The sequence below is a fragment of the Chelonia mydas genome, chromosome 11, assembly GCF_015237465.2.
Source record: "Chelonia mydas isolate rCheMyd1 chromosome 11, rCheMyd1.pri.v2, whole genome shotgun sequence".
Classification (NCBI taxonomy): Eukaryota; Metazoa; Chordata; order Testudines; family Cheloniidae; genus Chelonia; species Chelonia mydas.
In genome coordinates, this window is record NC_051251.2 from 5020729 (window position 1) to 5047172 (window position 26444).

General features: G+C 38.8%; 1 protein-coding gene across 7 annotated transcripts in view; it reads left to right on the forward strand.

Moving 5' to 3' along the window:
• MAP3K2 (mitogen-activated protein kinase kinase kinase 2) overlaps nt 1-21302 on the forward strand; it is an 89882-nt gene extending 68580 nt beyond the window's left edge. For all 7 annotated transcript variants that reach the window (XM_037911929.2, XM_043524987.1, XM_043524989.1 and 4 more), the window contains 8 exons: nt 4083-4150; nt 8604-8696; nt 10733-10939; nt 11640-11788; nt 13532-13663; nt 15506-15635; nt 17613-17790; nt 20320-21302. In XM_037911929.2, coding sequence (XP_037767857.1) covers nt 4083-4150; nt 8604-8696; nt 10733-10939; nt 11640-11788; nt 13532-13663; nt 15506-15635; nt 17613-17790; nt 20320-20545 — 1183 coding nt within the window. In that variant the 3' untranslated portion in view covers nt 20546-21302. The remainder of the gene's footprint in view (nt 1-4082; nt 4151-8603; nt 8697-10732; nt 10940-11639; nt 11789-13531; nt 13664-15505; nt 15636-17612; nt 17791-20319) is intronic.
• Nucleotides 21303-26444: the final 5142 nt, after the last annotated feature.

Below are 26444 nucleotides of genomic sequence, written 5' to 3' on the forward strand. Positions count from 1 at the left end.
GGGGTGCTGGAAACTGAAGGATGATCTGAGAGGGTCTCACCATGTGGTTGTGGAGAGGGCATTTATTTTCTTTTGTGGGAAAGTAAAAATTAATCTTTGAAATTGGAAGTTTGAATCAAAACTTTATAATGATACATGAAAAAAAACCTTAAAATATACTTAAATTTTGGGTGATGGTTAAAGGTGTGGGTAGACATCATAACTCAAATAAATAAAATTCTTCAACCCAGCACATGGTGCAAAATTTCTGCATTGTCATCAGAACTGAAACATGTCCATGCTTTCCCTTTGTGTTGTCTTGTAATTTAATTTGCTGTAAAATTTTGTGATGATGCCAGTAATTAACTGTTGATGATTGAAGCGCTCATGGAGTTATAAATATCCATTCAAAAATCTTGCTCTCTTCCTGTTCCACTCTGACAAGAGCCAAAAGACTAGCCTCCCATGTCCAAAGCATCGCAGGAACTTCTTCCTCTAATCTGTTCTTACTGTCAAAACATCAACAGCACTCCTTTCCTGTACTAGCAATGCAGGGCTAGAAGAGGGTAAAAAGTGTGGGGAGAGATTCACTCCCAGCTTGTTTTGTGCTTATGGAGCATAGGACAGAGTGACAACAACAGGGGCTTCTGATCTATCTCCGCTTCTCAAATGTTTATACCAGTAGGGAAAAACTGCTGTGTCCAGGAACACATGCTAAGTGGACTCAGAACTAGACTGGAGTCCCATGAGTCAAAATATTAGCACAGCAATGGGGTATGTGAGTCACTCTGAAATCTAGCTTGATATCAGTGGCATACTGAATATGGTTATCTTGGAGTTGAAGGTCGGATACATCTTAGACTGCAAACTTTAAGTTTCAGAGGGGTAGCCTTGTTAGCCTGTATCAGCAAAAACAATGAGGAGTCCTTGTGGCACCTTAAAGACTAACAAATTTATTTGGGCATAAGCTTTCGTGGGCTATAACCTACTTCATTGGATGCATATGATGAAGTGGATTATAGCCCATGTATACCCAAATAAATTGGTTAGTCTAAGGTGCCACAAGGACTCCACATAGTTTAAACTTTAAGTAGTTATAGCCTTCAGAGTTAAGGCATGTATCTCTTCATGTCCATTTTTTGGGAAAGACAATTAGCTTACAATTTCATGACAAAGTATCACAAAGGGGTCTTTGAAAACTTTTGAGATTTGAACTTTCCAGAAGCTTGGAAATACTTAGGGGCAAAAGATTGCTTACTGGATGAATTCATTTAGTTATGCTTATCCAATTAGAGAAGGAGAGAGAAATTACTATTCTTTCCAGTGGAAGGAAAGATTAGTTGTTCTATAGCTATTTATTCCATGTTTAAGAAGTTGTTTCAAGAAGCTTCACAGACTTCTCAAGAAAAACTTGAATCATAGATCTCCATTCCTCAAAAACGTACCCTCATAGCATTTGTTTTCTAATAAGAGTACTCCATTTCTGTAGGAAAGAAAGCTTTCTACTCCTGAATAATCTGCACTTCTATAGCAACTCTTCATTTGAGAATCAGTGCTTCACAATTATTTTAGTCTCTCAAATACCCCTTTGAGATAATTGTTATCCCCATTTTACAGATAAGAAAACTTATGTATGGTACAGAGAGATTGCATCAATGCTTGAAATATCCACTTTGTAGCTGGTGTGTTAAAGGTTATGCACTCGATTTTAGGTAGTTAGGGTTTTTATTGGGCTGTCAAGTGATTAAAAAAATCACGATTAATCGCACAATTAAAAAAAATTTCAAATATATTGATTTCAATTACAACAGAATACAAAGTATACAGTGCTCACTTTTGATTACAAATATTTACACTGAAAACAAACAAAAGAAATAGTATTTTTCAGTTATATCAGTATGAGGTTTCAATCGCTTTATCATGAAAGTTGAACTTACAAATGTAGAATTATGTACAAAAAACCCCTGCATTCAAAAATAAAACAGTGTAAAACTTTAGAGCCTACAAGTCCAATCAGTCCTACTTCTTGGTCAGCCAATCACTCAGACAAACAAGTTTGTTTACATTTGCAGAAGATGATGCTGCCTGCTTTTTGTTTACAATATCACCTGAAAGTGAGAACAGGCATTTGCATGGCACTGTGGTAGCCAGTGTCACAAGATATTTACATGCCAGATGCGCTAAAGATTCATATGTCCCTTCATGTTTCAACCACCATTCCAGAAGACATGCATCCATGCTAATGATGGGTTCTGCTCAATAACTATCCAAAGCTGTGCGAAGCGACGCAGGTTCATTATCATCATCTGAGCCAGATGCCACTAGCAGAAGGTTGATTTTCTTTTTTGGTGGTTTGGGTTCTGTAGTTTCCGCATCAGAGTGTTTGTTCTTTTAAGACTTCTGAAAGCATGCTCCACCCCCTCATCCCTCTGATTTTGGAAGGCGCTTCAGATTCTTGGATTGAGTGCTGTAGCTATCTTTAGAAATTTCACATTGGTATCTTTACATTTTGTCAGATTTGCAGTGAAAGTATTCTTAAAAACGAACATGTGCGGGGTCGTCATCCGAGACTGCTATAACAAGAAATATATGGCAGAATGTGGGTAAAACAGAGCAAGAGACATACAATTCTCCCCCAGGGAGTTCAGTCACAAATTTAATTAACGCATTATTTTTTTAACGAGCCTCATCAGCACAGAAGCATGTCCTCCGGAATGGTGGCTGAAGCATGAAGGGGCATACAAATGTTTAGCATATCTACCACGTAAATACCATGCAGTGCCAGCTACAAAAGTACCATGTGAATGTCTGTTCTCACTTTCAGGTGATATTGTAAACAAGAAGTGGGCAGCATTATCTACTGTAAATTTAAACAAACTTTTCTCTTAACGATTGGTTGAATAAGAAGTAGGACTGAGTGGACTTGTAGGCGCTAAAATTTTACATTCTTTTGTTTGAGTGCAGTTATGTAACAAAACTACATTTGTAAGTTGCAGTTTCATGATAAAGAGGTTGCACGTCAATACTGGTATGAGGTTAATTGAAAAAAATATTTTACACTGCAAATATTTGTAATAAAAAATAAAGTGAGCACTGTACACTTCGTATTCTGTGTTGTAATTGAAAGATATTTGAAAATGTAGTTAAACACCCAAAATATTTAATAAATTTCAGTTGGTATTCTGTTTAACAGTGTGATTAATTTTTTTGAGTTAATCACATGACTTAACTGCGATTGATTAACAGCCTTCATTTTTTGCCTAATTTTTGATTTTTTCTAAGAAAACCAATTAACCTTGATTGGTAGACTGAAAGTATCCTATGAAAACGTTTCTTGCATAGAAATTTTTTGACTTGCCTCAACCAATCCAGAGACTCTCTTGTCATCCTCATTTAGTTTGCCTCTTACTTTGTTCAAGGACTCCTAACAGGGGTTTAGGCTTGTGTCTCCATTTCTGCTTCTGTTGCCTACTAGAGAAATTCTTATCTGGCAAAGGAAGATGCTGGGGTGGTATGGTTATGAAGGTGTTCTACTGCAATTGGTTGTTCTGTCTGACTGGAATCCCATCCATTCCTGTTTGGTGGCTGGGAGTTACATAAAGACAAATTTCTAGGTAAGAAATTTGACCCCATGAAAAACCCCTTAATTCAATAAAATTGCTTTTTAAAGTTTTTTATGAAAACACTTGAGCTTCACAGAAGGAAAAAGGAAATCCGAGAGTTGCAAGACTCTGCATTTCTTTGGCAAAAAATATTTAAAAAGGCTACAAAAATTCTTGCTAAATTAATATCCTGTAACTGATGTTTGGGTTTGTTTATCCATGAAGGTGCAAAGCACGAGCTCCTGTGTGGCTTCTTTGGCACTGCTGTGTCTACTAAGAGACTGTACTAGTGAGCAGTGCCATTCGTTTCCTCCCTATCCCAAGCAAGATCCATCCATTGTAATTGCTTTGGTATTTCAAAGTTGAGTCCCATTCATGTCTACGATAGCACACACTGTACTGTATAATTCAACAATTATAAAACAGTAAAACTTAAGTGCTTGCCTGACTACTCTGACTCTCCAGTAACAGAGCATCTAAAATGTTGTCTTACGCTTCTAGTGATAGCTACCCCAAATCTCGGATGCCACGAGCCCAGAGCTATCCAGATAACCACCAGGAGTTTTCAGGTAGGTAAATCTGTTGGGGCTATTTAATCTTACCAGATACATCCAGCTGTAAGTAACATATCTCAGGATGCATGTACATAGTATATGTGATGCTTCCTTGGGGTACCCAGGGTTTTGAGGCACCTCACTACCACCTTCCCTTAGTGTGAGGAAACCTTGTTTGTGTTTGCCATGGCTCAGCTCCCCAACTCTACCAGCCATGGCCATACAAGCTCTTGCCTCTAAACTTCACAGGCCCCGCTGTCCCTCTACAGGTCAGTGGTTGGCACACCTCAACCTTTCAAGCATCTCTACAGTACATCCTCTCATCCGCTGAACACTCTCCGTATTCACAGATTCGCTGCTTCCAAAGACTCAAAACACCTCAGCTTACCAGTTTCACCTCAGATCAGTGCTGTGCTTAACACATAACACTTAGATTTGTTTATAGTGAAATCAAGTATAAGTTTATTTAACAAAGCATAGAGAATCAAGTAGTAGCAAGTAGAAGTATTGAAAACAAATTACAAACGAAATAAAATCATAACACACATTGTAGAGCCTAAACTTAAGATACTCATGTCTTGTAGAGTATTGCTCACCCAGAATCTTTGCAGAGCTTTACAGCCTGGCTGGCTATGCCCCTCTTTTCATGAGACAAGCATGCTGTCAGTTTGTTTCCTAGGTGAAGAATTCAGTTTGTCCCTTTGGACTTCCAAGATAGGCCAGACCAATCTTTTGTCTTTATTCATAAACAAGAATATCCCCCTTCTGTTTGTTCCTTCCTATAGATTTCTTCTCTTGTAGATTTTGCAATCTTTTAACTGGCACCTGGCTCGGTATACATATACATACATACAGGCATACATCTCAGGCATATAATACACAAACGGCCAAATGGGGAGATAGGTGTCTGTTACCTCCTATCTGAAAGGAGCATTTCTGTGGTGTGTCACCACCTGGTGACCTGCCTTAATTCCAAGACCTTAAGAACATAATTTTCAGTATAGAGATAGAACTCCTAAAGTATTATCCAATTAGTACAGACATTTTGCATTGATTATAATGACCAGTGGCTACTGGCTCTCAATAGAGACCTCACATACCACCCTTTGGTGAACTATGCTACAAATACCCAAGGGATCCCTGTGAAACCCTCTGCACTGTCTGCCAGTTGGCACCAAGGGATTTCTGGGTCACAGGATAAGATAATTTTGCCTCTCATCCAAAAGCAAGAGACACACCTTTGTCTGGTGGCGCAGGACTAGGAGTCAGACCAGGACCATAGTTCCGGTTTGCCAGTGAATAGTTGTGTAACCTTGGGTGATTTATTTAACCTGTCTGAGCCTTTATTTCACTATTTTTTCCACATGTCCCATGCCTCATTCAATGCACAGAATAGACGGTGCTCAATTAATGGGCAGCTATTCAATATTTTGTTTGATCCTTTTTGTTCAGTATATGGTCCTAGATCTTACTTAGTGTACACTATTCGAACCCTTCTGTAAAGGCAGGATTATTTATTTTGTCAGAGGTTTTTCATTGGCACTGATCACGATAGTATCCAAGTGCTTCACAAACATCTATTAATTAATCTTCACAAAACTGCTGTGAGGTGACAAGATATTATCCCCATTTTACACATGGGGAGCTGAAGCACAGATTAAGATTAAAAGTATTCTCTAATTTTGGGTGCCTAATTTGAGGTGCCTGGACCTGATTTTTCAGAGTAGCTAGTATTATGTAGTAGTTTTTATATTGAAGCACAACTCCAGTTGACTTCAGTTGCAGTTGTGAGTGTTTGGAACTTCTGCAAATCAGACCCCAGAGTCTGAAGGCAGACACCTGGAAAATGACACAATCAGTGGCCACCTGTGAAAAGCTTGGTTCAAGTGACTTGGTTAGCATCAGACAGGAACTCTGTGGTAGAGTTCCACAGAGAATGGAATCAAATTTTCTGGGGCAGCATTCAACTGGTTTAACCATGGGATCTTCCTTTCTCTTCCTGCTATTTCCTATCTCGGTCACTGCATACCTTCCAACTTCTACAACAAATGAGGCAGTAATCCTATAGCCAACAGCCTGCTTCATTGCACATCCCTAATTTGTCCCCAGAGTAGGTCTGTCAGGTGTAGTGAATGAGGCAGGCGTCCTATGGAAAAAATAGGATCTGATCATTAAAGACTGTCATAATGCATACACATAAGGGGGCTTAATTAAGGTTGCACAGGCAACCTGAATTCTGGCATTTCTTAACTTGTGTGCTTGACTCTGCAATCTGAATTTTTAAAGATTGTTTTTTTAAAAACTTATGAAATTACACTTACACACTAATTCCATCAGGTGGCATCATATTGAACCTTCAGATCACCACATCTCTGCCACTTGAGCTAACAGAGTAAATGATTGCAGTATTAGGTTGTCATCCTCTATGTGGAGCAGCACTAATGGAAGATGACACATACTTTGGCAGTGGGGTTGACAAGTATTTGCTGACAGCAGAAACTGAGAAACTCGAGAATCTTGGGTTCCATTTCAGGCTATAGAAGAGAATGTCCTCTGTTGGCCTACTTCAAAGCTTGACCTCTTCTGCCCCATTCCTTCCAACCTGTCCCAGTGCTGACTCTTCCACACTCCTGGCTTCTGATTCCAGCCTCCTTGCTCAGTCAGCTCCAGTTCCTCCTTTCCTGTCCCAGCTCCTTGTCGTCAGTCTTATTGCCCAGACAGCCCTCATCATCGTCCTTCCCTGGTTCCTCATACAGCCTATATCTTTCTCCTGCCCCACCTATGGCTCAGTCTCTCTCCCTGGGCTCCTCATCCAATTTCAGCCTTCCATCCCCACCCCCACCTCCTCTTTGGCTCCAGGTCCCAGTCTCCCCAGCTCCTCGTCTAATCTCGGTGTTCCCTACTCAGGTAACTGGCTACCAGCTCCTCCTTCTACCCCTCTCCCGTTTCCCTCACCAACTCTGTCCCAGCTCCCAATTCCCAGTCTGTCCCCTCCCCAACTCCCAATCACAGTTTCTCCACCGCCAATCCCTGTCTCACCAGGCCACTTGTTCCAATCTACTCCTATCTCTCCCTCATGGTCCGGTTTTTGTCCCTTCTGCATTCGAATGAGACAGCTTACTCCTTCACACTGCCTGAGTGCCAGCAGGAGAGTTGAGAGCACAGGAGAGACCAGCTACTTGCTCTCTGTTTCCGTACCCAGCCTTTGTAGCTCTGGGTTGGAGCATGCTCAGTCAATCTGTGGGGGGGGGGGGGGGGGGGGGGGGGGTGATACATGTGTAGTCTGGCCAGTGCTAGGAGCTGAGAGGCTGGAGCATGCTCAGGAGGATGGAATCTTTGGAGATTTTAGCTAGCAAGTCTAAACTGAGTATGTGAAAACAATTTTTTGTAAAGGTTTATAATTTAGCCAGATTTGAGTGGCCTTTTTACCAGATGGCAAAAAACACATCCTTGAAACAAAGGCCACTCCTACTTCTTGCCAAATTTCAGGAACCTGCTCCAAAGCATACAGGTGTTCGAGCATTTCAAAGAAAGTCACCAGAATTTTTTAACATGGTCAAAATATATATATTTTCCGAGCCTCATTCTCAGAAACATCTAAACCCTTTTGGCAGAAATTTTCCAGACAAATTGAGCCTGAGGCAGACAACCAGCATAGAAAATGTCAGCCCAAATAGTTAAAGTTTGGCAAGGTACAAAACTGAAAAACAGGGTCTTATAAGGAGAAGTGTTGGACAACCTTAATAGGTGGTGCAACCAGCCCTGCTTATGATAGGAATCATGCAGTGACCTATGGGGTAGTGGGTGGCAGACAACTGGATACGCCAGTGAGGGAGGGGTCTAGCCACAGATGCTAGGACAAACCCTTCTTATGTGTTGAACGTTAAATGAATAGAGATGCAGTGTTTCCATACACATGAAGTCTGTAGATGCCTTAGATATTTTTACAGAAAGTGCCATGAATCTTTTTTCCATTCAGCATAAACAGGAGATTGCTTTTAACATTTCAGGCAGAAAATTCCCAAACACAATGCTGCCGCTCCAGATAGTTTACTAACTAAGGTTTTTATATAAAAAGCTTACTTGCCAATTGAAGGAAAAAAATCTATTAAAACATAATTTTTTGTTCTATTGGTATTGTAATCTTGTGCCTGCTTAGAAACAGATGGTAGCATGTTTGAGTGGATGTGATATCTAATTAAATTTATTTTTTTATTGTTTTGCTGTTTTATCATTTATAGGGACTAAAACATGATTAGTAGGCTGAATGTTAATTTGCTGATCTTTATATGCACAGCCTTCCAGTTTACAAGTCTCTTTATACAAGAGTCCACTTCAGGGTTAAGCGTAGGGTTGCTTTTTAAAAAACTTGTGATGCAAGACCAATTAAAATTTGGTTTGTTTTATGAATTTTTCCTCGTGTGTTTAATTTTGCAATGTATGGTAATATATTCTCTGTTCCCCATAGACTATGATATCCCAATATTTGAGAAATTTGGAAAAGGCGGGACTTATCCCCGAAGGTATCATATTTCATATCATCACCAAGATTACAATGATGGTGAGTATGGGACACTAACATTTTCAATATTTATTCTTTTTTCAAAAAAGAAGTTGAGAGTTAACAAATATAATCTGAAAATGTTGGAGAAGCAAACAGGTGTTCTCTCTGAAATAAATGTAAAGCATGCTTAAAGTTAGTCACAAATCTGTGTTTAGGCATGTGACGGGGTTGGGACTCACCACTGCAGCGCTTCCCGCTGGCACGTCTGGGAATTAGCTCTGTCCTCTGCAGGGCGCCCTCTGCCAGTGGTGTCCCGTTCATCATCTGCTCCCCTGTTCATATCCAGAGCCACGTTGCTCCCTGATGGGCGACATCCGCTTCTGGTCACTGCCCTCCGACAGTGCCCCTTAGTCCATCCTTACCCACTTCCGGGCCGGGGGGGTTTAACAGCAGTCTTCCAGCTCGCCTCTGCCGCAGTGGCCAACCACAACCCCCAAAGTCTAGTCCCTCTGCTCAAGGGCCAGTTGCAGTCTGTCATGGCCACTCCTCCACAGCCAGGTGCAGTAGGGGGGGGAGGAGAGAGAGACACCCAGGCCCTCCCACTGCTCTGGGTCCCAACCCAGGGACCCTCTAGTGGCAGCCTCTCCATCCTCCTTCTCTCCCCTCATCTGTCCGTCCTCCCTGGGTCACTTCCCCTCTGACCCCTTGCACCCTCTAGGCCCTTCTGGTCAGGGCCTGCAGTCTGACAGGTATTGGGCTGGAGCTCTCCTCTGGGCATGCCCCGAGCCTGCCCAGCACTGCGCTGTCCGAGGTGCTGGTCTCCTTAGCTCAGGAGACAGACCTTCCCCTCTGAAGGTCTGGGAGAAACTCCCTGCTCCTCTCCTGGGCAGCCTTTATATAGAGGAGTCTAGCCTGGCCCCGTTTGGCTGCCCTCTGCTCTGCACTGATTGGCTCCCCCACAGGCCCTCTCTGTTTGGCTGCCGTTCCGCACAGCCGCTCTGGCCTGTTGTAGCCCAATCTTGCCTGGGGGTAGAGCACCACCCTACCACAAGGCACCTAAATTAAAGTAGCCTGATTTTTCAAAGATGCTGAGCTACCCCAGCTCCTGTGAAGATGTAGATTAGAGTATTAGGGAATCATGGGAGCAGCTGTACATGGAAACCATCTCTGCCAAAAGCCTATGCACAAACTATACAGAACATATAATGAATGCCATGAGTAATTGTGATACTTTACTACCCAGAATAGACTTCGCTGTTACTCAATCTGGAATAGCATAGAGTAGCTAAATTGTTGCTCCTATTTACTGATTCTCATAATAAAAGAGAAGGATAGGTCATGAAATTGAAAAGCAATAAATTTAAAACTCAAAAATACTTGTTAACTTAATGCATAATTAACCTGTGGAACTAATTGCTGGAAGGTATTGTATTTCAAAACAAGATTAGACATTTGGATAATGAGTTACATTAGATAGAGAAAAAAGAGGGGAGGGAATCCATGCTTCCATGCCTGTAGAAGTTTCTTCCTAGCTCCCATCAGTTAGTGGTTGACAGGAAGAAACTTCTACAGGCACGTAATTCCCATAGTGTCCATTATGGACTATCTTTCATCTTCATCTGAACTTAAACACCCTCTGTGTGAGGATTCCTCACTAGATGGGCCATTAGAACTCTAGTGTATCTTTGGCCTGTTTTCCAGGAATACATATAGCCTCTCATAGCAGTGAAGATAGAAGTATTGTTGACTTTGGAACTTGTCTCCATTTTCTTCAAACCACCAGTAGAAAGAGTCACTTAATTATGAAACTGTTTGCAGGAATTGCAGATGTTACTTACACACTGCTCCCAGCTAGCCAGTCTTGGACTAAGTCATTAAGCTAGTTTAAGTCTGAGCTCTACATGTAGGCATTCTGCATACTTTCCCTCTCAGCAGGCTAAACCAGTAACTTTCATTATCATTTCATCATATTCTATGGAAGATTTGAATTGTTATGTTTTCAGTGCACACTTCATGCAGTATACAGACATGTATTGTTTAGTACTTATTCTTCATGGTACAGTATTCTAGGTAGTCTTTGTGCATCATTACAGGTCGTAAAACCTTTCCAAGGGCTAGAAGGACCCAGGGGAACAGCTTCCGGTCTCCAGTCAGTTTCAGCCCCACCGATCACTCCCTGAGTACAAGCAGTGGGAGCAGCACCTTTACTCCAGAGTATGAGGAGAACCGAATGAGAAGAAGGGGAAGTGACATAGACAATCCTACCCTGTCAGTAATGGACATCAGCCCACCTAGCCGCTGTAAGTTAAAAAGGCACATTACAGTCTTCAAAGGAAAATTTAAAAAAAATCTCGTTAAATATATAATACATCAGAACCGACAAAATTACTAAAATACATGTTATTAAAGGCATATCCATAATATTATTACAGTATTACATTATAATTATAACTTACATTATATTATAACTAATCACTAATTTTCTTAACATTTAATAATGTTGTTATACATCTGGACCTGAAGTAGTAAGATGCTTACCAGTCAAATGATAACTTTATTTGCTCCTGCTGCTATGGGCTTAATTTTTTTGTTTTGATAAACAGGGGACTTAATTAGTATGGTGGTTGGGTGTGTGTGTTTATACTAGCTATGTATGCTTTGTAGTTGCTGTAGATCGTGTCTTGTTTTTAAAGGGTACTCTTAAAATACTTCGGTGATGAAATGTATTTTAGTCTCCTTTTCAGGTACTTTAGTAAGTACCTCAGATGTGCGTATCTTGTACTTATGTGTTTGGATGTATTTTTATGGATAAAATATAGATTATTAGGTAGCTGACAGGATCACATTTTCTATTTAGAGGAAATTTTATAAATCCATGCTTTTTACATGGAGATTTAAAATTAATGTATTTTTTCAAGAGTTTTATTTTTGTGTTCCAGTTTTTCTTGAACAACTGAATAACAAACTCATTCTAAAAACAAAACATACTTCTATTTTCAGCACCACGAGCGCCAACTAACTGGAGACTTGGCAAGCTGCTGGGTCAGGGTGCTTTTGGCAGAGTATATCTATGTTATGATGCTGACACCGGAAGAGAATTGGCTGTTAAACAGGTTCAATTTGACCCTGACAGTCCAGAGACAAGCAAGGTAAGAGACCCTGAAAGAAATATTTGTAAAGGGATCACTTTAAGAGTGGTTTTCTGTGTGGTCTAAACTGATGTTGCTTTTTGCTTTCACGTAATTTTATGAATGTTTGAGGACATATACTTCTATGAGTCTGTACGACAGAGAGACATCCCGTTTCATTAAAATCTTCATAACTCGGTTGAATGATTATAGTGGTATGTAACACATGATTTCATCTTCAGATATATCTCTCTGAAACTAACATGTATTATCAAATTCAACACAGCCTGAGGCTATAAAGCTAAACCATAATCTAACATGGAAGGTACGTTCTACAGAAATATTACTTTAAGTAATAAAGTGAAAAATATAGGAACCTAGCATACATTAGCTTTATTTGATAATGAAACCAATAGAGAATGTTTTGATGAAGAACACTGTTTAATGGATACGACTGCAGTTATGTACAAATTGACATTATAGGTAAAGTCCAATGCCAATGAACCTACTGTAATTGGTCCCCTATATTGCTCTCCCAAGAGCATTGTTTTAGTGTTTTTGTTGACAAGTAGTATTTCCATATGTCTAATCTCAACTTGTCCTTCTTTAAATACAGTTACAGTCAGAAATGTAAAAACGGCACCATGTTACTGCCCAGATCTGCTCCTTGTTTGTATTCCAAGTTGTAGCTGCCAATTTTACTGACAAAAATAAATTCTTCTTTTCATTCATTAGGATTCCATAGTCAGTACAGTTGTGGGGAGAGTGGGCTGGATTCCATTCCGGCTCATGCATCATCTGCAGAATTAACTGGCTGACTTCCAGCTGTAGACTGTGTTACTGCTGGTGGCATAGGAGCTAGACAGAACAAAGATTGACTTGCAGCTGTAGTTTTTAGTGCTGGTGCTTTAAAAACAAATTATTGTAAAAATAACCAATTTGCTCTGGAAATCATAGAGACAGTAAACGTGGAACCACGTGATGCCATTTTTGCAGTAGTTACCTTTCAGAAGATACCCAAACTTGCCATTACTTCTTGTAACACACCCGTGGCAACATCAAGTGGTCTGTGATGGATAAATACCAAGTTTTGATGAAGGGCTTCCATATGGAATCTCTGGAATGCTTAAAATTCTAAATCATACCTATTTTTTAATGAACTTGTATAGGGAAATTTACAGCAGGGAATAAATGGCTTTTCCACCCTTAACCACTTCCATGCTATAAAAATAAATAATAAAATAAAATATATATCTGGGAGGAAAAACAAAATTAAAATATCTAATTAATTGTGAACTATAGTTTAGATTTATAAATGTGTTGCTTAACCTGAGATAAGCTTTTATGAACTAATTCTAGTGATACCCGAAGAAAGACTTAATTTGAGAATTTTTCATCCAACTGAAAATTTGTAACATAATATTACAGTACAGCTCTTGAATTCATTGACATTTTAAAATAAAGTACCTGACAGGTTCTAGTTTCTGAGTATATGAGATTGAGAATGATTCTTGAAATCAAAAGAAACTGAAATAACGGGAAAATATCCCTAAAGAATTTATAGAAGTCAAACATTTCTCAGATTATGCTGTAGATCTGCTCTCCCTCTTCTACTGCTGATGTTTTCTAACAAGAAAATGTGTTAACTTTACACAAACTGCAGAGTAAACCCTCATAAAGTCAGTCTTATTAACAGAAATCTAAAAGTTGTGTGAGATCATTTGTCCCAACTATAGTAAGTTTTACTGAATATTTTCTTTTCAGGAGGTAAATGCACTTGAATGTGAGATTCAGCTGTTGAAAAACCTGCTGCATGAAAGAATTGTTCAGTATTATGGCTGCTTGAGGGATCCCCCCGAAAGAACACTCTCTATATTCATGGAATACATGCCAGGGGTAAGCAAGAGAGCTCATTGCAGGCAATCATTTCTACAGAATGTGTGCCGACAATCTAAATCAGGGGTTCTCAAACAGACGGTCATGACCCCTCAGGGGGTCACAAGGTTATTACGGGGAGAGGGAGGGTTGCGAGCTGTCAGCCTCCACCCCCAACCCCCGCTTCACCTTCAGCATTTATAATAGTGTTAAATGTGTTTTTAATTTATAAGGGGGGGTCGCCCTCAGAGGCTTACTGTGTGAAAGGGGTCACCAGTGCAAAAGTTTGAGAACCAATGATCTAAATGGATAAGATTTGCAGGAGCACACACAGATGTTAAGGAAATGTCTGATGATAAATGGTTAACCAAAAACAGACACAACTGCATTATAACATTATATTTGAGTTTTGCCTACTGTATTAATTGCTTATTAATTCAGAATTAGAATTAATTTAGAGAGCACAATATTTGTGTGCTTCTGGCTGACTACTTGCAACAAATGTCTTTTAAAAACAGTTTTGTGAGCTTTTTTTTAACAACTTTTAATCATGTATCTCAAGTTTAACATTCCTTTTTAAGTTTGCATCCACCTCCAGCTTGACTGTGTTCTAGAGATGCTTCTAACAGATGAGGAATATACACAGCTGCCTCTTGAACCAATTAGCAAGCCTATGAAGGGAGTATCACAGTAGCCATACATAGGACTCCTGTTGACTTGGGGGGAGAGAGAGAGATCAAGCTCGAGTTCTAAGATTTAGGTCTCTCTCTTAGTGCATTGGGCACTATTACTAGGTCACTGCGTCAGCCAATCAAAGATGTTGTGAGGGCAAAAACTAGTTAATAATAGCCAGAGGTAAGTTGAAAATTAGATCTTGCAGCTGTCTTTTTGTTGGCACAGAGGCATGTGTTGTACTGTCCCTCCTGTCTGCCTACTCCTTTATGGAAATATTTTGCTTTCTGAAAACTGCAGATTTTCACTTATTCACAAAATAGAACAAGCAGACCTGAGTATAGTAAGATGCAGTTGTTTCATGTATCCCTAAATGTTCATAAGTAATTGCTGCATACTAGTTTGTTGTTATAAGGCTGCACAGAAGAAAAATTAGGATTTTAGATGAGATGAGGATCTCATTTTAGAGACTTGTAAGATTTTCTGAGATCTGGAGGACAGAGTATCAAAATATGCAGTTTTAAAGACCTGTATAGTTTTGGGTTTTTGTCTTGATACTGTTCCTTTTAAACCATTAAACGTGTGTAATTTAAAATGGCCAACCCAAATTGTATTAAGATATTTAGAAAAACATCAGATGTAGGCTGAGACTTTTTTTTTTATGCCAAGTTTCTGCCTGTTGTTTTATTGAGACCTAAAACTTATTAAATAACATTTTTTAAATGTCATGCTCTGGGTTGTCCAGATCGTTTTCTCCGTTTGTTGTCTCTCAGAGTGTAAGATGGATTGGGTACGGTCAATGGCTGTGTCATGTACAGTGCCAAACACAGCATCATCCTGTAACTAGTAAATCTCTGAAAAATCATGCTTAGAAGGAAAATACTCTACTGTATTACCTGTACAGCAGCTCAGCAACATTTAAACTATTTGGTATTTTTAAAATTCATTGTCTTGATAACATTTCTGTGTATCATTATGCTCCTGTTAAAGGCTGAATTATTTAGTTTAGCTGGAGATATAACTGCTAATGTGAATTAAGCTGATCCAGAGAAGTCGTAGAGCCTTGCATCTCTAAATTTCTGGTACAAACTTCATACAATCCAGTTATTTTTTAATAATGGTTAAAAGATAAATTATTCTATCATTCTTAAAAGTGCTGTAATTATTAATACTTTTTCTTTTTGGCCACAGGGTTCCATTAAGGACCAGTTAAAAGCATATGGAGCACTCACAGAGAATGTGACCCGAAAATACACACGGCAGATTTTGGAGGGAGTTTACTATTTGCACAGTAATATGATTGTACATAGAGATATTAAAGGTAATTAAAGAAGAGATGTGAGTTCTGCTTTCTCTACTCCAAATAAGCAACATGACCTTGAAACATTTGAAGCTTCATAAACCAAAGGGAAATGATTGCAATAAAATTAAAGGGTCACTGCTAAATTTGTGATGCCAGAATATTGGCTTAACTTCAAGTAATTCCATCAGGATTTACTTCAATAGTCCAGTCTTTGTAATGTTTTTCAAACTTGAAAATTGCCAGTGTTGCAAACTGAGAAAAAAAATGTTTTAGTGAGTAATGGGATACTAATAGGGGTATATATGACTGTTTTAATATCAGGACTTTTCAAAACATTTATTTATGAACAACAATCCAGCGAACACAATGTTGAAACCCTTAGCGAGCGTGATTAAATCTGGTGGACATAACCATATCATAGCTGCTAAAATTGCTACATTATTTTCCTGTTTATGTGTCAATATAATTTTTTTGTAAATTTCAAGGTGACAGATTTAGTCTATCATGCTTATACCAAGTTAAATAAATTTGTAAACCTAAAAGTATGTCATTCACTTTGAACATGATATGAAGATGCAGATTTTCTGAGTGCTCTAGGCACTTTCCTTCCTTACTTCACTTCTTTCTTACCCACCCAGTTCCCTTTTATTTATTCTTAATATAAGATAGATTTGGCAAGTCAATAACTTTCTCAGAAAGTTCATAAAAAGGACCTCCATAATTCCCAGGGGGTTGCAAATCAGTGTCAGGGAGTTGTGGCCACCCTGCCATTTTTACATTGCTAAATCGGGGGGGATAGGTAGTCCTGGTTAGGGGAATGGAGACCCCTAGAGCACTCTGATAATGGAAAAGGTTGAGAAGCTCTGAGTTAATCCAGCACTTTTTTTTTCCAAATTGGTCAATTTTTGAAGGATATAGAAACAACCTGCAAACTCTTAGATGACAGAGGTGCCCCTAATATTCTGCCCTCCGGATTTTGACTTTATTTTTGTTTATTAAATTAATTCAAATATAACTTCATTTAAGATTAGAATCAGGCCCCATATATTCCACAGCAAGAACTCTTAAATTCTGCAGCAACATCACTTTATTCTAAGGCCATGAAATAGTCTCTTGCCCCCATCCCCATCACGACCGCCAGTACACACACAGCTATGGCTCAGAGTGGAAAATAGTCATTAATGTAAAATTCATTCATGATTGTCAGTGGTGGGATTTTATTATGTTCTCCGGGTGGCCCAGTTCCGCTACCTGGGCCTCAGCTCCCAGGGTCTTGCCCAGAGAACTCAGCTCAGATCTTCCTTTTTCTCATAAGAGTCAGGAAAGTTGAAAGCAGCTAGCTTTAGCAGTTTACCTCCTTAGCTGACCTAGTCTCTTGCTTCCTAGCTTATCAAACTATGCGTCCATCTCCTCTGGTCCTTAGATGCAAGCTGGATTCTAGCTCTGGCTCCCCAACTTCCTGTTACCTGGCTCCAGCGAACTCTGCAGGGATCATGCACTGTAATTCAATTAACTTCCCCTTATGAGCAAAGCTGCAGAGCAAGAGGTAGTGCAGGCAGCCCAGGGGGACACACAAAAATGTTGGTTGCCGGGCTGCAGCAAAATGATGAATTCCATGGCATTTTGGAAATATGCCAAATTATGCAGCTGTGGAATTGTGGCATCCACAGAGACCTGAGTGAGACAAATAGGGCAGGTTATGCCTCAGGACTATAATTTTCAGACTCTGCAGATGCAGGTAGATGACACTGCATCAGTTACACTTGGTTCACATTTCAGAGGTTTTTTTCTCCAACCATAGGGGCTAGAAATAATTTTTAAAATGAAAGCTCAGATTCTAGAGAACAGTTCTGAGCAAGGGGCAAGTTCTGTGCCATGTAATATACTGGGCTGTTGTTATAATGCATCAGTTAAACCAAATGTGTGTTGATTCACTCTCATGCAGTTGTTTGGCTTTTACTGAATATAAAGCAGAGATTTTTCTTTTTCTTCCAGGAGCAAATATTCTGCGGGATTCAGCAGGCAATGTGAAGCTAGGTGATTTTGGTGCCAGCAAGCGACTTCAGACTATCTGTCTCTCTGGCACGGGAATGAAGTCTGTCATGGGGACTCCATACTGGATGAGTCCTGAAGTTATCAGTGGAGAAGGGTATGGGAGAAAAGCAGATATCTGGTAGGTCAAAGAGCTATTCTAATGAAAGACAGCTACATACTACCCCAGAGGAGATGGTTTCACTGCAAAATATAAATTTTCATTATTTGAAGCATGAGCGCACTCATTATGTGTTTCTGGTTGCCCAAGGTGAAAACAAGCTATGTAGACAATGAAGAATATATTGGGGCAGGAGATCAGTTAACACTGAACAGATTGGTTTTTGTATATCAGCGACTGTGCTGACTGACTTAGGACCACAAGAGAACACTGTGGACCAAGCTCACATGCAGTTAGGCCCATCTGGCATACTTGTAAATACTAGAGGGGCACTAACATAGGAAAATGTCACCATTAATTCAGTTCAGTGATTAATGAAAGTTACCTAAGTAGCATTTGCCCAAACCATATCATGAGTACTACCATGTTGAGAGGGGAAGAGGCTAATTTGTTTTAGTTTTATTTCTTCCTTCTGCTCCCTTATATACCTGAAGGTCTCTACCATATGTTAAGAGGATGGATTACGTGTTGAGTTTACTTAGCTATCACGCAAAATATAACACCAACATATTTTATCCTGAAGATTTTATTTAAAAAAAAAAACTGCAACATTCAGAGCAGTAGAACTAAGGGAGCGTTGTGATTTGAAGAGCTCTTTGAGTGAAAGGACACAGCTATTTGCAAGTGCATTGTACTCTGGATGGTTGATACTCAAAAGGTCTCAAAATTAATAATTTTATTTATATAGTGTCCCATTCCCCATCAAAATGCTCGGGACGCAGGACACACAGTGAAATATCACCGTCTTACAAGAATGAGAATAATTCTTCTTTGAGTGCTGTCCCTGTGGGTGCCCCACTTCAGGTGCCAGTGCATCCTGGTGCCGCCGATCAGAGATTTTTTGATAGCAGTGCCTGGTCGGGATGCCCGTGCACAGTAGCTGTTTCGCGATGTCGTTGGCACTTCATTTAGTGCTCGCATGTCCCAACCCCCCTCAGTTCCTTCTCAGCCGTCCTCGGCTGCAGACAGAGCTCCAACGGCAGTGTCACAAAATTACCTAGAAAAGAATTCGAAATAGTTATTAGTTCAGTTTAGTCCCCAGTAGTTAGTTCATTGTTAGTCTTAGGTTTCCTTTTTAACCATTTAGACTTTCCCTTTTAAAAAAAAAACAAAACCCACTCGGGAGTTCCCTTTCCCCCTTTTTCTTTTATTGTCCTGTGACTTAAGTTGGACTCTGAAAATGCCAAGCTCTCCTGAATTTAAAAGATGCACTTCGTGTAAGGACACAATGCCTGTCTCTGATGGATACTCAGTGTGTCTGCTGCTTATGGAAGGAGCACATTTCTCTAAAATGTTCCCATTGCAGCAGCCTTAAAGCCAGAGCGAGGAGGGACAGGGATTTCTCCATAAGAATAATTTTAACACCACTGTCTGATAGCACTGCCACTAAACTGTGGAGTTGGCCCAGAAATTCAGATTGCTGGCTCTAGCATTTGTATATCTTATTTTTCAAGTAAGAAATTAACGTGCTGTCTAGATAAACTCACCATGTGTCAGTGGGTCACAGCTGAGGATGCCAGATTCAGGACAAACTGCTGAGAAATAGGGCAGACTTACCCCTGAACTGATGGTTATTCTATCATAAAATATACCAAGCCAGCAACAAAAGTAAACTTCTGTCTCACCACACTGGTTGACAGGAAGTAAAAAATGCAGTCTCTTTAGGCATTCCAGCACTTATTTTACCACTTAGACACTATACTTTATGATGAGTGGTTATTGAAAACCAATTTCATCAAACAGGGTTCTTCTGGTCTCTCAAGATCAGCCATATTGCCAGATCAATATATAACTCAGATCTTACCTACTAATCACGCTGTTGCCAGTCCTTTAGTGGCTAAAATCTAAAGATTTATTTTTAAGAGAAAAGTAGTTTAAAATGGTTGAGGAATTCATTGCAATGATTATATGCATAAATTCTTATATCAGTGATGGAATAAACAATGATGGAATAAACTGCTAGTTTGAAAAAGTCTATCTGGAAGTTACCCAAATAGCTTGGGGATTGAGTCCTTGTTTAGAGCTTCCTTGTTAGAAATTCAGTCCAGAAAAATGAAGCAGGACATGAAGACAAAATGGAGATGTTTCCAAGGGTCTTTTATACCTTCTCCCATGTGGGTGGAATGTTACTGTCCAAACAAAGTTCTCAGTCTCAGTTTGTGGAAAATTATAGGCACAAGGTGGATTCCAGGGTCACATGAGCAAGTCACATAAACATCTGCCACTGAAATAATTGCATTCAGGTTAGCTGACATGTGGAGCAGGACATAAGTTGTGATTTGCAGTAGCTAGCATGACCTTCAAATCAAGTGCGTAATTATAAACGTGATAAAAGTCTGTTTTTTCAATTGAATTGAGTTGCAATGTTGTGTGGGCAACAGTCTTCCATTTGTGGCATTTCAGTAAGCTTCCATGTTGTAGTTTTTGGTTCCACGGGGGAGAACATCATTCTGTTTGTAACCTGCTCTTTTACTTTCACCTCTGTTTCAGGAGCGTAGGTTGTACGGTTGTAGAAATGCTCACTGAGAAACCCCCTTGGGCAGAGTATGAAGCAATGGCTGCCATCTTTAAAATTGCCACGCAGCCAACCAATCCACAGCTGCCACCTCATGTCTCGGACCATGGTCGGGATTTCCTCAAGCGGATTTTTATCGAGGCCAAGTTGCGACCATCTGCAGATGAACTGCTAAGACACACATTTGCACATTATCACTAACAGCCTGCCTCAACTCAGCTTGCATCTACTGCATTTATTTTCTATTTGACTGCACTTTTATTTTTATTTTTGTACAAAAAAAGGAGAAAAAAGACAAGAGAGAAAACATATTTCTCTTGATTCTTTGTTTCACTTAGATTATAAGCAAGAATCTAAATTTTTGTATTTAGAATGAGGGTCCCCCCTCCCGACCTAGAACCTTTTGTTTCTGTAATGTACTGATGTGGTTCACAGATAAAGCACTTTAGTACATATTCATTCCTTAACTAAGGGGAAAACAGACATGTGACTTGGACTGTCAAGAACTGTAACATTTTCTAACACCGCTGACTGTCTCAGGATGCAGGGAAAAATACATAAGCAGCTAGCATGCAGGGAGAATAAAATCATTATCTGTGATTTGTTCTTTGTACTGTAGGTAGTTGCTGCTGAGGGTTTTAAGTTATATTTTAGCTTGTTAATCAGTTTCTGAATATCACACTTGAGGCATGAACCCACAGTTCTGGAAATTAATTAGAAAGCTTAAAGAACTTAGAACCCTCAGTAGAGAATGCTCTGCATAATAGAGCACCTGCCTGACACTTCCTTTGTGACCAAAAGAAAATAAGGCAGGAGCATAACCCTAAATAAGTAGTTGGTGGGAGCTGGTATAAAGTTATTCTATTACCTTCATAGATCAAGAATTACAGGTAAATCAATTATTATAGATCCAAACTCCTAGAGACTGCAAAGCTCAGGGGGTAGTCTCCATAATGAAGAAACAAAAAATAACCAAAAAGATCAACAGATAAATAGAAATAAGTCAGGAGAATCCCTACGCCCTGCAGCTGCCAAAGATACACTTACTATATAAGTTAAGGGGGTGGGAGGAGTCACTTCCCTTAGGTGATTGTAAGACACAAAACGGTGTGAGATAAAGTCCTTCACCATCCAATGAATGTCAAAGAAAAAAATTAATCCTTATTTACTGTATGCATTATCTGACTATCCAAATGAACAGCAAGGAATAAGACATTCAGAACAATTGTCAGAGACTGAGAAGGAATGTATTTTGAAGGTCATGCACCTGAATATAACAACAGGTTTTAGGGTAGCAGCCGTGTTAGTCTGTATTCGCAAAAAGAAAAGGAGTACTTGTGGCTTTGTTAGTCTCTATGGTGCCACAAGTACTCCTTTTCTTTTTTCTGAATATAATAATCCTTCTCAAATTGTTTTAAATGCGATTGTTTTAATAACACAATCCAGTTATTAGGATGTTAGAAAAAGTCCCTGAAATAAAATGAATTCTAATTCCTTGTGTCTAATTCCATTAGTGTCAAATGACAACAAGGCACTTCAAGACTTCTTATGTCATATTTTTCAAGCAGCAATGATGATAAAAAAAACTTTAAAATGCCTCTTTCCTAGGGAAAGCATTAAAAGCAGTCAAAATAGAAACATCAGGGACAGACCATACAGAAAAAGTGGAATATTTTTAAAGCTGCTTGTGTGACGTAGCAATTGTACATAAATTTTGAAAATGAAGTCTAACTAAACAAAGAGCAGCAGCACAATATGTCCTGCTGAGTTTTGCATTAAAAATGACCAAAGATGTAAAAGGAACAAAGAAACTAAATAGTATGAGTCTGCAATTTCGCAATCCAGAAGGATCAAACTGTGCTAGATCTCAGACAGTCATAAACTGTTTATTTATCTTTTCCATCTCTAGAACAGGGCAGTAAAAGAGTAAAATTCTGAGACACAATCTCACAGTCCTTGAACAGCTCCACTGAAAAATACTGATGAGAAGCATTTACTAACTGATTTCACTTTAGAGAGAGAAGTCAAACCCTCCCATCTTTATAAAAGTATACAATATACAGAATTTGAGAGAGAGTTTGGAAATAAGTTCTTTGACCTATATAACTTAAGTTTGATTCTTGATAGGCAACCAGTGAATCAATCGTACTATCTTACCCTCACAGTTATGTAAAGACAGAATGTGCTGATGCTTTGGACATCAAACCATTCTGGCAAGACTTTGTGTAATGGTTCCAAGAGTCCACTGTGCTTTATGTCCTTATTAGGACTATCAAAAGCTTGAGGTACATGAAAATTAAGAAATGAATGTATTGGGGCTACAATGAGAAATTGAAGTGTTGGCTCACGAGACAGAGACTCTTGAGGTTTCTGAATTTTTATTTTGCTAATTTAGCTGCTAAATTGTGTATCAGCAGCATAACTAGGAGTCTGGATCTATCCTAATCCATTTACCTGTAGTAGGTGAACAATTATTCTTCTACTGGGGCCACGATCACAATATTTTGGACAGGTGGCCTATTCTAGTTGTCTGTTTTCTGTGATTATTGTGACTTTTATCTGGTTGGTCATTTTGTTGGTCATGGTAAGCAGCAGTGCAGGGTTTACATGCATGAGATGAGAGTTCAGTCAGGGAAAACCCATGAGCCAAAATTAAAGTAAACTTGTGTTCACTTTCTTTGGCTTCTTTGTCACTCTATGGAAGCAGTCTATGAAAAGAATCTGCATGAACCTTTGTGCTGTAAAGGACCTTTGCTTCATAAGCAAAATTTAGTGGCAGTGGGGACAGTATGGAGAGTTATGTAGAGACTGTCTTTAAAATACAGTAGAACCTCAGAGTTATGAACACTAGAGTTACGAACTGACTGGTCAACTACACACCTCATTTGTAACCAGAAGTACGTAATCAGGCAGCAAGGACAAAAAGGCAGCAAAGACTATACAGCACAGTACAGTGTTAAATGTAAACTACTAAAAAAGTAAAGGGAAAGTTTTAAAAAAAGGTTTGACAGGGTAAGGAAACTGTCTGTGCTTATTTCATTTAAATTAAGATGGTTAAAGCCGCATTTTTCTTCTGCACAATAAAGGTTCAAAGCTGTATTAAGTCAATGTTCAATTGTAAACTTTTGAAAGAATCACCGTAACATTTTGTTCAGACTTATGAACAACCTCCTTTCCTGAGATGTTTGAAACTCTGAGGTTCTACTGTAGACTAATAGTTTACATAATGTACAAACCATATATCTGAAATTGATTTCAAACGAATTAAGAAGGTATCAAAAGCCAAGCTGAAAATGTACATATATAGACAGTGGTATCTGAAAGGGTAAGAAAGTTATTTATATTACCAAAAAGTACAAAAAAATGAACTTTAAAGGGAAAATGTAACCAGGTTTAACTGCAGCACTCAGAAATTTTAAAGATACTCTTGGATCAATAAAAGAAACTACTCTCTGAAGCTTGAAGTTTTTTTAAAAATATACCCTGTTTGCAAGGCAGAGTTGGCTTCTCTATGCTGCAGTGTCATTTCTTAGCTGTGACTGGAAAACAAAACAAAAAAAACCAAGATGGCTGCTTTTGTGCCTTTTTAAAAGATTGCTTTCTGTCTTGACAATGGTAAACTTGTTTGAGATTGGGAAAAGAGAGAACATGCAGAATAATACAAAGTTTTAAAAACTTTTAGGCATAGTTTCCCCTTAAAATATAATTCCATCTGGATTGTAAATTGTTGGACATATCAGAAAGCTACTGAGGCAATATAGTACTTCTTTAATTATGACTAATTTCACCAGTTTTGTTGTTCATGATTAAGATCTTGTCATATGAATCACAAGAAGGACTGAACTATTTTTTTTACCCTTGGGAGAACCTCCCAACCGATCTAAGCTACTTATGTATAACCCTTTAAACAATTACTGTATAAAATAAAACTATATTTTGAGCTAGAAATAGGAACTATTGAAGCTAGTCAAATTCTGCCTTTTGAGAAACAGGCAGTACATTCATTCCCTTGCCTGTTGCATTTTTGGAAACTTGGTAAGATCATGTTGAGGTAAAATGGTTTTTGCGTTATCTGCTTTTAATGATGGTGCAGCAGATCCCTACATGTCCATAAGGCATCTAGCACATCACTGGCACTATAACCAATACAATTTATGTCTATAATTCTGAAGGTGCATGGAGCTGCATGATTAAAATCCCATTGAAGATGAGGGTCATGAAGCAAGATTTCTCTGCGCCACTTTGAATAACCTACCAACTAACATTAGAGTATTTTAGAATCGTTAACTTGTGAGTACTACGTCCAATTATGAGAAAATGTCAGTGGGACAGAATGTTGTCACAGGGTTTTGGTCTCCTCCTATGTCAATACCAAAGCAGAACTGGACTTACAGAAGTGTCAAGATTTATTGGGAGAGGAGAAATGCTTATTTTCAAATCAGGAGCTGTTGATCTGGCAACTATTTTTTATTACACTGACTTTATTTCTGTTACATCTGTTTAGTAATAAATATTTAACCACTTGTCTGTAAATTGGTTTTAATAGTGAGCTAGTCGCTGCATAATTCTGATATGCTGCATTCTTATTGGCTTATATAACCAGTAGGTTTGTACTTCAGCCAGTCAGAAATAAGCTTATTAATTAAACTACAGTTTTCTGTGTATTTTTTAATAAGCTGGTTTCTATCTGATTGAAGTGGAGAAAAATATGAATAACTGCTGGCTGGCACAGACTCTGTTTGTAAAAACAAACAATGTGCTTTGGTACAAGTTCAGTCCTGTCTAAGGGGAGAATGATGTGCAGTGATGATTTTAAGAAAATGCTTACTTTACAAAAAAAGAATTGTGAGTAGAATTTCAGTTAAATCTAAACCACAAACTATACTTTATACATACATAATTCCTTCCAATTTTTTTAGGCAAAATTTTTGTGTAATAGTTCAGGGTACGTTTCGAATTGAGTTAAACTGTCCTTTTGGTTATAATATTGAAAAATAATTTAACAGCTGTCTCTTCAGCTAGTGCCTTTTTATCTGTATGCCTTAATTTTGTTTTTGTATAGACACCATATTTAAATCATATGGCCGTCTAATTATTCAGTGCCACCAAAATAGTCTATAAAAATATATGCGAGTTTCCAAGGCAGGACTCACTAACTGCATCAAAAGTTGTACTTTAACTAGTATCTGTAGCAGACTTTTAGGCTGAGAATTTACTACAGTTGTTGTTAAATGATAAAAATACTTAGCACCTACAGTGCTCTCCTTTTTCAGAGTACTGTACAAACATTCCAACAAGGATGTTAGTGTTATCCCCATTTTACAGATTGGAAAACTGAGATGTGGGCTAGATAACTTGCCCAAGATCATAGGCTTAGACATGCCACTTGCTATACATGGTACTGTACTATAATAAAGGAAGTTTGGCTAAGAAAAGTGTTAAGACAGAGCCAATATTACTGCACAAATTAGCAGATGGTTCAAATGAGCTACCTTTGTTTCCAATGATATTGTGTTCTCTTCTTTTAAATAATCCTAACTCTGCCATTGTCTTGAATGAAAGCGTTCCTGCTAGAAGCAGAAGGTGCAGTGCAGTATAGTAAGCCATTCCTTCAGACAACATTGACCAGGTTCAAACTGCCGCTTCAGAGACTTGAGCAAATTGGTCAGATCTACAGTTGTTTAGAACTAAATTTATTTGTTAGCTTTTTAATCATCTAGTTCTTTAAACTTTATCATGAATATAAAAAAGCATATTTTTGTGTGCTTGAATGCAAACCCATATGGTGTTTTTTGGATTAGCAAAGGTATTACTGCCCATACCATTTCTTATTGCCGGGAACTTCCTATCTTGTATTCATGACAAGTATGCAGTGTCAAATCACTTAAAAAACCAAAGCTTTTCTATCCCCGCTACAAGAGCCAAAAGTGATGTTTCGTAGATTAGTACTGTTACCCATCCTTATCTACCAGTAAACTATTGCTAAATGGAATAAAACAGGTACTAGTAAAAGTTATGTCCAGCACTGCCCATGTTTAAGGATAGGTTTGGAGGCTCCTCGTTGCGGTTTTGAGATGCAAAATTCATTCCAGCATTAAAA